Raw genomic sequence first — 12,830 nt, 5'->3', positions numbered from 1 at the left:
ATACTTTCCATCCCTTCAGACCAGCCTCGTTCCTACTACTTGATGTAATTCTATCTTGGATAGAATTGGAGTTAATTCAGTTTATTTTTCCTTTCTATGTAACGTAAAACTAAATAGAGATTTTTTAAAGAAGAATGTTTTTATTCGCAAAAAATGAAAACAAAAATAGTTTGGCAAATTATAGACAAAGGCAGTGTAAATACTTGGAGCATCCATCCTTTGCAGGAATATAGCAGAAAATGAAAATGAATAAAAAATTACAATGAAAAAGCAGCGATTTTGTAAGTAATAAACATATATTTTCTGACATAATATTTACAATATCAGAACAAAGAGTACTCCCGAGGTATGTGAACCAAGATGGCGGACACTGGAACGTCGTATGTTTACCAGGTTAGGGTTAGGCCATAATTTCAGGTACAAATACTACGTAGTCACTTGGCTAGTCCCAGAACTAGATAAAATAAGGTAAATTCGAATAAAATTATGGCCTAACCCTAACCTGGTACACATACTACGTTCCGATGTCCGCCATCTTGATTCACATAATGCGGGAGTACCGAACGAAGTATGAGAAATATTTAGCGAACTTATGTATTGTTGAAGCATTTGACTATTCAAGCTACAACGCTCCGTCATGAAAGCTGCCTCGATTTAGGCTAAAATTTGTCATTTGAATATCTAATTTGTTAGTCGCGCCCTCGGATTTGTCACAGTTCTCCGATTTATTAGGCTGACGTTTGAGTTTGCGCTTTGGTGGAAACGAATTCATGCTCTGTTTTTCAGTACTGTTATCTTTTGAATTGTTTCGCGACCTCTTCCACAATGCTCGTTTTGTACTGCCATTGTTATTGGGACCAGTTATGACTGGTTTGCGCCGGAAAATACCCTCCTTTTTATTTGCTTTTGTGTGATCGTCGCTCCGTTTTATTACCAATGGAGCTTTCCATAAATGAGGAGACGGCAGATCACCTGAACTCTCCCGGTCCCTCACCCTACCGATTTGATAAGATGATTCAGACCCACTCGATGGCCCACTTGCACTGCTAGTGTTACTGTTTACACTGTACAAACTCGACCGGCTATCTTGCGTGACAAGTTCTGGTCTATCGCTACGCGTGCTACCAGCAGTAGAGCTTCCAGCCCCCGTAGCATCGCTTGAAATACTTATCCCGCTATCTGTATTCCTTGCATCATCCGTAAGGCTGTTCGTACCTTTTATTCGTGGCGTACCTGGAGTACTGTCGGATTTCGTTTCCTTAACAGCATAACGCTGATGTGGTCTACTGTTTACCCCTCCATGCCTTTCGACAATATCTACATTGTCTTTGACACCACTGTTTATCAATGTTACGTCATTAGATATAATTGTGACGTCATCCAGCGTATCGTCTTCATATCCCAAGTTTATTTCTCCAGAATGATGACCTCTAACGTCATTATTTCTCAGAGCTGAAACCTCATTGTTATTGCTTTCTAAGTCCATATAAGTCGGCATTTCCACCAATATCGCTGTACTGGAAACACTCGCATCTGAATAAATCCCACTTTCATTTGACGGGGAAATCACTACTTCACGATGGTCGGGAAATTGGAATCCTTGTATTCCTGGGAGTCCGAAATTGTTATTCACGCTATCACGTCGTTCTTCGTCCTCCATGTTTTGTTCATCTTGTCTTGAGTTCTCCATACTCTCCATGCTGTTCTGTGAGTCTAAAATGGACACCAGTTTTAAACCTAACAATCTACTACAGTTTTAAATTACAAAAATATATTGTATAGATATTCAGTTGCATCGTTTGTAAGTTGAAAAACAAATGTCAACCCTACTTTGTGTACCTATTCATTGAGTCCCATAGTATTTCAAACTTTGTCGTTTCTATTCTTAATATTATGTCCCTTAATAACTTGCTTGAATAACTCAACTCAGTATGTTTGTGTAGTTTGTCTTAAATTAGAATTGAGCCCTAATTCGATATTCCGCGAGTACATAGTAATTTCATTCCAAAGCTGGAGATCAAGTAATCCAAATATTGCATTTTTGGCGCACAGAAATGCTCAACTTAGTTTTTAATTTTCTTAAGCATACCACCGAAATGAGGGCAGGAGTATTCCCAACGACATGATGGCTAGGAAAATAGTACCCGAACGCTTAGCATTGTGGGGCGCCAGTGTAGCACATACTTTATCCTACATTCCTTCATGGCATGAATTTGATATAACCCGAAGCAATTGTCTTCGGCCGAGTTTAAAGTTTTTTCGTGTTACCCACCTGTATCTGAAGAATGTAGCAAATTGATGTCAGTCTGGGTCGAAATGGTCGTTGAAGGTTGTGGCGAAGTTCTACGAGGAACTCGTCTTACGATTCGTTCTTCTGTTGGAATCGGTGGAGGAGGGAAAGGCGGAGGCGGTCCAATATCTTAACAAAATTTTTACTATATGAAACAGTATATGTACAAATAAGTATAAGTGTTTATCATTTATGTCATATGGGCCAGCAGCACACTCTTATAAGGTGGCTCGTAAATTTGCTACAAGCAATCTACACAAAATCAGTTATTTATAGTCACTATATTTAAACGGGTAGGTTAACGATCGTTTGCCCGTGTCAAGGTTAGAATGTATATAAATATGACAATAATCTTCAATGCATGCTGACAAAGTCTTACACTCAAAAAACCAAACCATATTTTAGAAAAACGATCGCAAATACCTGGGTCATCGAACACTGGATTGGCTGTGGAGTTTGTTCTTGTAACAACGTCGAGTCCTTTTGAATCCATTCCAATACTGGCTTCGCTTCTGTCCACAGATTTAGATGGCTTTGGAACTGTTAATAATTAAATATAAATAAGAATAATATAATCTCTTTCACAAAATAGCAAAGATGTTGTTCTTGTTTTATCTTTATAATACTACCTCGTTCAAGCAACGGATCCGAAGTAGAAAGTAAATAAGGAGAAAGAACTTGCAGTTCACTACACAATGCCTTAGTCCCCCTCAATTGAGAATCATTAAACATTATTTGGTCTGTAATTGTTAGAGTGAAATGTACTAAGTCAAAATGTTTTGTCCTCGATTTGGGATTTTACCACCAATCAACTGGTAAGAGATTCGCGGAAAATATGGCTGGTTATTGAGCAAAGACAGCCTGGGTAACACGAACGGTTATATGCGTGTAGATGATGCATGCGACAAATGCGCCAAGAACTTAGCGTATATTCAACATATCATTCGGCATTTCAGTGTAGCTAAAAAGTTGTAAATGCAGATTGTCGAAGTAGCCAATTTTGGATTATATGTACAACATAGAGACACTCTTTCAATCAGGAATTAATGATTAATTCGATTTTTACAAAGGTTTAATTCTTTAGAAGGTTGTCGTACGTAAGGTTGAGAGTATGCGTTGGACCTGATTCAAGCCGATGACTGGCAAAAAGCTGCAATTTACTGTACCAGTAGGTTAGATGGCGGAATATCTTAATATGGTTGTCTACATTTTTAATTCGCTCACCAAGGTAGGATGTTCTAATAGATGACGCTGACATACTTCTTGCTGATGACGTAGTCGTTGAACGGCTCCCTCTAGTGTTACTGCTGCTGAATCTGAACATATATGTCAGGTCACTTTGGTATGTTAAAGTGTCATGTTAATTGAAGTGATAATTAGGTGAAATGGAAATCAAATATTGCACTTTCATTAATAAATTCATACAAAGCGGAAGTTCACACTCAATCAACCCCGGAAGCTTGAGGGTGCGTTTTAGGACACCAGATATTGGTATAATGGGCTCGTCTTACAAATAAGCGTTCAGCAATAAATCACTCGACCATATGCACGGAGTGATGATATTCAATTTGGTAAAAATATATCAATTTTGTTTAATTGTATTGAAAGGCCCGGGACGCGGCGCGTTGAAAACCTTATTGTCCCACTTTTGGTTTTATGTTTATCCATAATAAGTTTTCCTCATATATGTCAATGTTATGTACTGCAATAGGATAAATATAGAAGTGCGCTAAGTGAAATAAGCACAATTATGGGACGTGATGCGCTGAAACCCTTATTGTCCTACTTTGGTATTATGTTTATCTATAATAAGTTTCCCTGTATAATTTAATATTATGTACTGGAATAAGATGAATATATATATATAAGTGCGTTTAGTGAAGTTAGTATTATTATGGAATTGTTGTTAAAATTGGTGTTGGCGCAAAATCTTCTCTCGCAAATAATGAAAAGTCGCACTGAACCCCTTATTGTCCTACTTTTGTTATTATTACTCATCGATTTTAATCGGTAAGTATGTTGATAGGTATTTGTCTGTCTGTTAGATGCACGCGATATCTCACGAAAGCGAGATTGAATCTGCTCCAGATTTTGCATGTGCATTCATCATATGTCGTACCAGAAGCCTATTGATTTTGGATAAATTACGTCGTATGATTAGCGAGTTATTAATGAATTAGTGATGGGACACAAGGTGTCACTATGGAGTAAGAGCGCTGTTTTGGGGGATCCCCTAACTTTCGATCGATAAGTCTTCGGTCTCTGACCGATATTCTCGTGTTTATGTCCAATAAGTTTTACCCGTATAATTTGATGTTATGTATTGGATTAGTTTAAATATATATATATGCAGTATATACGCGCTAAGCCTCAGTAAAGTACGCATTGCCGTAGATTTATGGAAAAATTCGTGTTTCGAGCATAACAAAACAAGACTTCTATACCTGCTCCATCTTGAACTTCCATCTCTAAATGTTCCTTTGTTGAATATCAACTTCTTCCAACATTTACTGACTTCTTTCTTCAAGACACAGTGGAATATGAAAACCCAGAATCCTAGCATTTGGTTAAAACATCAAAATCATTTTATAACAGTGATTTTGTATAATATCTTTATATGTTAAGTTAAAAGAAAATACTACTGATGGAACTCAGGCAACAAGGGTACGATAACTTGCCTCTGTTGCGAACAAATAATCTAAATTGTTGTACTTAACAGTGAATTTCCTATACTATACCGTATACTATTTAGACGTTCTCGGTTAAGGTATACATGCAAACTAAGCTGATTACAGTGAGAATGATACAGTATAGTTAGCACAAAATATTCTGGTTTTACCATAACCACTACCGGTAGAAATTCCAATGATTGAGAATTATATCATTTGCTCATTACAGCAAACATTACGTAACAAATTAGAACAAAAACTTAGCAATGGCAAAAATTGCAGAATTCATTGGTTATTAATGAATGATAATACAATACCTTGTGAACTATTGAAGACAACGAACACATAAGCGAATGTGAGAGCTGCTTTGTCAAAAGTTCCAAGTGCGAATCCCCATGATATACCAAGTAGTGCCATGAGACCTGAAAAATATTTCAATGAATGTTAGTTCAAAGCAAGTGTCTACGCAAATAAGGGGAACTCCCGTTTTGTAACCGCGTTGATTAACAATACACAGCGTGTGGTGCCCTTGCTTATTCTCGGAGTATGAATAAGGCACTGAACTTGGGATTTCTGACGAAATATCTGATGCATGTCTAATTTATTAAAATAAATCTTTTTGAAATGGAGAGTATCAATAATGCTATCCAATAATGTTAAGTATAAAACAATAATTATACTTTGCTGAGCTTCAATTTTTAACACAATAACGATTATATATCTAATTCATCAAAACATATCCACATTTTCAAAATATGTGGTGTCGATATATATGTATACCCCATTAAGTAACCACCACCATGCCAAAAGGTAGTTCGTCCTTTAGCGTAACGCTTTCACGCATATAGCACCAATCATGGACACAATTATTACTCACCTATCGCTCCTCTCAGTTTTCTAAAATTTTCTCGTTTGGCAGGTTTCTTCAATTTTCTTGCTGAGTCGAGATGTTTGAGCTTCCTCGAGGACATCCCGAGCAATTGTGCGAGTACTAAGCAGTATATGACGCTGTTTAGCAAGAATACAATTGCAAATGGAGCGACTAATGTGCCGTAGAAAACATCTTTTCTTAGCCAGCATCTGTGAAAATCGAAATTTTATTTATAACATAGAACTCATTGAAACAACAACCGGCTTTTTACCAAGTCACTTCAGGAAATTGCCTTTTTTACAAACCGCTAGAATTCTCGCGTTTTCTGATTTTAAGAAAGTGGCTTGATATACTGCTTATTTTGTTGAACCAGTGCTGTCTATTACTCCATGTTGAGTTTCTTAACTATGTACGCGAGAGCGGCGGAGCAAAACATAAATTTTTCGGTCCCATCCGCGGAAAATAAATTCAGTAGGTGATGCCGAATCGTTATTTTTGGACACGTCAGTGTACATAACGATCGTTTCAATATTATGTTGTTGTTGTTCATATTCTTCTCCGTCACCATAAAATCGCTTTTCTCTTCGAATACTGGACCAATTTTCAGTGGTTAAAGATTGATTTTTCGCCAGAAGGCTATTACTTTCACTTATTTAAAAAATTTCTGTGGACTTCAAGAGATTCGTTTTTTATGTGTCAGAATAAAAAATAGCGACACCTTGTGACGTGTCCATATATTTGAGCATAGCTCTCTTGTTTATAAAGCAAAGCCATTTGAATACCCATCTTATTAATCACGAGTTTTTCTAATTCAAAGCAAGGCCGCTCGCCCGATTACCAGTCATTGTCGGTTGGGGAATTAGTTAGTGAATTATTTATTCCGGATACATGAACTTGATAAAGGGAGTTCAAAGACTTACATTTCTGTTTTGCTGTTCATTTCATATGAAGGAATCCCAGTGGCGAACTGAACGATGAAAGCAATCAAGACAATCAGAAGTGGCACACCTGTGAAATAAAAAAATGTAAATACACCTCTGTTTGGCATCAGATGCGTAGTGCAAGCTTGTATTCGGGGATAATATACGATTCCATGTGGAGATCCATGATAATTAGAGATCCATTTTTGCTTATCGTCTGTCATACACGTGCTATGAGTTACACATCACTAGTGATGCTGTATTGAGACTTTTGCCTTATATTTGAAATATATCTTTATCTTTATCTCGTGCTAAGCATTAGGAATACGCTCGCCACCGCATCTCTGATTACACTACGTGGGTTCGCAGGTTCGAATTCCATGCGGGATAGTTATGTGCGAGAGGATTGCTGGACTCCTCGGCGTTGTAGGGTGGTTCACGTAACCGCTGGTCAGTTACGGCTTCCTCCACCACAAAGTCCATGCTTCCGAAAACAAATAACTGGCTAACTAATTCCATACCCGACATGGACTGGTAACCGCACGAGAGGCCATGGTTCGCCATATGGTAAAGCCTATCGGTTTTCCTCTCCCCGGGATAAATAGGTAAATCCTATTCTATTTTTTATTTTTATTCCAGTATATAGAAGTTTGAAGTCACTTTTTGAGGTTACGCTTTTTTGTAATAGTTTGGTTCTAACAACCCAACCTGAAAATATACATAAGACATTACCTAAAATCAAATCTGAAGCAAGTGCAACATTGAAATCCAGACCAAAAAAAGGTCCCTGGTTCATAATGCAAGAAGATCAAAAAGTTCATTCATAAAAATGTGACATGAATTACTTTGGTTTCACTGCGTCGATATGTTCGTTGAGCATGACCCCGAAATGAGACCACGCCCATATATGACAAGTCCCCCTTGGTCCATAACGGAAGAAAATCAAAAAGTCCATTTTGAAAAATAGGCAGCTTTGGTTTTACTGAGACGATACGTTTGTTGAGAATGACCAAAAAATCAGCCACGCCCATTTTCGACGAACCGCGCCTTCGAGAAAGTAATCCTCAACGAGATCAACATTCAAACATATTAAACTCACCCCATCCAGCGAGTGACATCTTTAACATATACTTTCTGTAGTATGTGTTAAATACTTTGACAAGAGCAATGTACATGTTGATCGCTTCCAATCCCATCCACATTAACGAACTCAGTAACGCGTAATGCATTATTGCAGCAATAGCAACGCAAGTGGTGTGAGAACTAAATAAAAATAATAGTTGGTTAATTTTAGAGAATTTATTTTATTTGTCAAACCATGAAACCCACAATATATACATACATATATAAATAATAAATAAACATATGTTTTTGGGCGCTCCAGAAGTGTGTGTTTCAATATGTAGGTAAGTAATTTTGTTCTCCCACTTCATATCAAGTTGTGTAAAGGGATGGAATCCTATGAGCAGCGAGCATATTCACTTGGCTAACACAGACAGTCCCCGAACTCGTAATAGAACGAAAATAAAGAAAATCGGAATAAAACTATGGCCTAACCTTAACCTGGTACACACACTACAGGAGTACTGTATATACCGCGTATATGACTGGGAGGCAACGATATGACCTTCTGGGGTCATGAGAGTCTGTTGCCAGTAAGGGAAAAAGGTCGATCACTGACCCTGGACATCGCAGTGATTCATGAAAAGTGCCCTTGTAATTCAGAAGTTTTCATAAAAATCTCCTCCTAATCTACCAGTAATTTGGTTACGAGCAGAAAGTAATACAGTTCTGCGATGAAGTTTTTAGCGTAAAGCTATTATATATTCAAGTATAGTGTATTCCTCTATTTATTAGTCTCTAGTCCTCATTCATACACTGTATGGTTCCCACTTATTTATTGACGGTTACGGGTTCTTCTCAAAAACTTAAATTTGTTGAACATCATTCCGCTTAGGCGTTATTCTGTCGTGTTTAATTTCGTGTATTGTTTCGTCACCCATTTACATACGCGTAACAAGGATAAACCAATACGCATTGCTTCAATACCTTACTCATATCTTATGCCTTGCATATTTTAATCAGAACTCTCTATACTAGCGTTTCCCATGAGGTGTGCCGCGGCATGAAGAACACATTAACGATTATAAAATTGAGTTTTATTCAACAGCAACATTTTCGTGTAAGTGCGCCGTGAGTTGCCCTCTGGTAATTTGGCGCCGCACGGACAAAAAGTTTGGGAACCGCTGCTCTACACAGTTGGTATAAAGCTCGAGACATACTTTGAGTAAACTCGAGTAAACGTGTATATCGAACAATAGTAAAGAATGTTTTCGATTATATTTATCCTTACAAATAGATAGCGCCATCGCAGGCCACCAGCAAATGTTGTTGATTCCAATGCAACTTACCTGTAATAAGCAGACTGCAAACAAAGGTAAACTATATTTACAGTGATCAGTGCTGCGCAGAGACAGATTAAAATCTTTGCAGGAACTTCTTTACGTAGTTTTCTGTGATTCAAAAAAAAAATAAAATAATGTGAGATTCACAAATCGTTCAAAGAACAATTTGTTAAACATTTGAATCAATTTAGCAAAGAATTATACATTCATTACAATCATGGGTAGTTTTGCTATTGTAACGTTTTGACCAATCAACCAACCAAGGTATTGACGCCTTTGTCCGGATGGACAAGATACCACAAAATTTTCATTCGGCCTACTTGTCACTGAGTTCTTCCCCATAGCTGTATGTATAAAACTCCGAGATGAATTGACAAAACGATTTCGAGACCAGAACAGCATGGCCTCAAGACGGGACTGTAATGCAATATACTATATTCGGGAAATTCCCACTTATATTATTTCGATGCAATGCTTCGTAGTCATAGTCGTGATAGACAGGCCCGAGACCTAAAAACCGTAAAAGGGAGAAACTCACTCGAACATCAGATAAGATATCAATGTGCAGAGCAATCCAAATATTGATAAACTGCATCCTATATACGTCAGTATTTGAAGTATCATATTCTGGTATTCATTGAAATATTCAACCGTGCCGTAGACATCCTGTGATAAATGAACGTTGTTTAATATGATGTGAAATCTTTTGTGGACTCGATGGTCAAGCGGCTGGAGCGTTAGACCCGACTAATTTGGCACCACAGGGTAAAAATTAGATGTTGGAACCTATACCCTCAACCTTGTCCACCAGAACCCTTCTAACGAGTAATAATTTTCTGAGCTCGATTTCTAGAAAATGTTCTTACATGATGAGCCCGGCCCGTAATATGAATTCGATCTTAATGTGTTTATTGTGACATTTTTATCTAATTCTGCAATTTTTGGGTTTCTCTGAAAATAGTTACACGAACAATCATTAAATGTTATGTATTTTAATTGAAATTATCGACCTCTCTGAATTCCACTACACAGTGACGAAAAACTCTTTGTTTAATGAGTTTGTTCAGAGCAATCTGGCGGCAAGTACATCTTTAAATTGAGTTAGGTTCCTAGTTAAGTTGTGGTAGCCCAGAGGCCTCAAGCAATGGTTCATGTTGCTATCACACTTACCATAATAACAGCAAAATTGGTCAAATGATTACAATCGCAAATGGTCGTTGTTGAAGTAGATACGGGATTTAAATGACATCCTTCTGCCGACCAACTTCCCTCGCCTCCGTTATTCTAAATAAAATGAAAAATTAATTAAAAAAATCTCGCGTTTGCTCACTGTATTTGTATAGGTTTTGTCAAGCAAGAAGGATTCCGGTTCACCTCATATTGTGTACCAGCTTGCAATTTTTGCTTGAAGATTTCAACTAAGCCTCAATAAAAATCTATCACGAAGGCAATATATTCTAAAACCGCATTTCAAATTCGTACTTTTGATTTCATATTATGAAAGATACTCTGGAAATAAGGTAATGCTTCGTCGATAGCCGTTTAGACCCATCGAAAACATGGCCTGGAGTAAATTTTTTTAGTAAAAACTTGAATTGCAAAACATATGGATACTAAAGAATATTTCCAGGTACAGATAATGATGAGAAGCACAATGTAACAATTGGGGTCATTATGACGATTAGATCGTTACGCGGGCCCGCGGGTCGCGGTTTGGGAACAACTGATATAAAGCATTATAGCGGCAAATTACACTTTGGTAATTACCAATTGTCCCGATCATTTCACCCGTCTCAATTAATAGTTTGTTGTTGAACGAAAAATACTCACAGGGAAGTTGTAAAACACACAATGCGGTCCTTTCCCGTAATATGAATTAGATCGTGATATGGTAATTGTAACATTTTCACTCAATCCTGTAATCTTTGTGTTGCCTGCAAAAATAATTATGAGTATAACTATAAAATGTTTTGTCTTTTTACTAAGATTCTTGGTTTTTTGTCAATTCAAATGAACAAATAGTGACATAAACTCTGAACTCATCAGCGCGTGTGCAGAGCTTGTTCAAATGAGATCGAATAATATGGATTACCGAAAATCCAGTGAATTCGAACAAATATGGGTGCTCCCGAAGTACTCGTACCAAGATGGCGCACAACCTAAACGTAGTATGTGTACCAGGTTAGGGTTGTTCAGGTTGTGCGTCATCTTGGTACGAATACTTCCGGAGCGCCCAAATATGCATTCAAATTTTTCTTCATTTGTTTCAATTGAAATACTCAAAATATGAAGTTTCGAGACTAAAACTGGACAACTGTTTGATCCCAAGGAATTTTTATGTTTAGCATTAATATGGAATTTGTTTCGTATTGTTACGTTCTCTCACTCGCAAATAATTTTAAATATTTCACAATATTTGCGGTAGTACACACAGCCAAGTTCATTATCGTGGTGAACCGAGCTTACTCTGACAAATATTGCAGGCGCATATCAAGAAGTATGTATACCAATATGGAGGTAACTAGTTATGTTTGCCTACTTTGCATAAAGTTGTGTAGAAGGACGAAAGCCTATATGGGCAGGGAATTCACTTGGCTAACCTAGAGAGTCCCGAACTCGTAATAGAACTAAGATTAGGAAAATCGGTGTAAAATTATGGCCTAGCCCTAACCTGGTACGCATACTACGGGTGTACCACATTCCGTACGGATATCCGTAATGAATTTAGATTCTACGTAAACTGTTCTATTCCAAACATATGTCATCACTTACCTACACTTGCTGATACAACATGGTCGGAATACACGGATACGTTCATATTTGACCCGAGACCTGGTACTGTGCCATCATCCACTCGCACATGCTGTAAGCAGAATAAAACATTTAATCTGATGCTTGACATATTTTCTCACAATACGACAATGTATATTAATCACAACTTCTTTTACCACCGTGAAATGTCATTTTTGTAGTAAGGCGAAAACTGATTGCTGTAATAAGTCACATCCAATGACTGAATGAGCACCTTTATTTTATTTTCATCCTGACCGAAAAAAAAAACCTTTTGAGTATACATCTGCCGCAATCACATAGCAACGAGATATATACCTTTATTTCATAGTAAATCGTTTTTTTATTTGAGTTTCCATAAAAAGTGGTTTAATAAGAAATTGTGCTGTAATTCGATACCTGAATTTAACTACTGAATTTCAAAAATCGTGGGTTCAAGATTTGTTAGCACAGCGCCAACCAGCTGAGCTACATAAATTACGATTATTCTAAAATATCCCTGAAACTCTAATATTTAGTGACGCTTTGTTTGGCAATTTATTACAAGCTTAGACTTACATTGAACAAAGCAGTACTCGTATAAACCGCGAATTGAATTCTCGTAAAACTAGACGTTACTTTCTCTCTGATACTTGGTGGAATAAACACTGAAGCCTGGCCAGAGTTGTCACCCGAGTCGGTCCCATCAGATATACCAGGCTGAAAAAAAAAGAAACGTTTAACATCAACTTTACTAAAATCGTTTCACTGTTGGCTCTCCAGAAGTGTGTGTACCATTATGGAGATGACTAATTTTGTTCGCCTACCTTACACAAAGTTGTATAAAGGAACTGAAACATATGAGCAGGGGGTATATTCACTTGGCTAAGACAGACAGTCCCCGAA

General features: G+C 37.4%; 1 protein-coding gene across 5 annotated transcripts in view; it reads right to left on the bottom strand.

The window, feature by feature from the left end:
* Positions 1–530: 530 nt before the first annotated feature.
* Positions 531–12,830, bottom strand: part of LOC120337160 (uncharacterized) — a 51,144-nt gene continuing 38,844 nt past the window's right edge. For all 5 annotated transcript variants that reach the window (XM_078116793.1, XM_078116794.1, XM_078116796.1 and 2 more), the window contains 15 exons: positions 12,504–12,644; positions 11,928–12,018; positions 10,986–11,089; positions 10,326–10,439; positions 9,694–9,821; positions 9,162–9,263; positions 7,850–8,013; positions 6,751–6,838; positions 5,837–6,039; positions 5,277–5,381; positions 4,735–4,846; positions 3,515–3,606; positions 2,714–2,830; positions 2,273–2,419; positions 531–1,713 (listed from right to left, as the gene is read on the bottom strand). In XM_078116793.1, the coding sequence (XP_077972919.1) occupies positions 623–1,713; positions 2,273–2,419; positions 2,714–2,830; positions 3,515–3,606; positions 4,735–4,846; positions 5,277–5,381; positions 5,837–6,039; positions 6,751–6,838; positions 7,850–8,013; positions 9,162–9,263; positions 9,694–9,821; positions 10,326–10,439; positions 10,986–11,089; positions 11,928–12,018; positions 12,504–12,644 (2,799 nt within the window). In that variant the 3' untranslated portion in view covers positions 531–622. The remainder of the gene's footprint in view (positions 1,714–2,272; positions 2,420–2,713; positions 2,831–3,514; positions 3,607–4,734; positions 4,847–5,276; positions 5,382–5,836; positions 6,040–6,750; positions 6,839–7,849; positions 8,014–9,161; positions 9,264–9,693; positions 9,822–10,325; positions 10,440–10,985; positions 11,090–11,927; positions 12,019–12,503; positions 12,645–12,830) is intronic.

The sequence above is a fragment of the Styela clava genome, chromosome 10 (genome assembly GCF_964204865.1).
Source record: "Styela clava chromosome 10, kaStyClav1.hap1.2, whole genome shotgun sequence".
Lineage (NCBI taxonomy): Eukaryota > Metazoa > Chordata > Ascidiacea > Stolidobranchia > Styelidae > Styela > Styela clava.
Note: the sequence above shows the minus strand (reverse complement) of the source record. Positions and strands in the feature narration are given on the sequence as shown.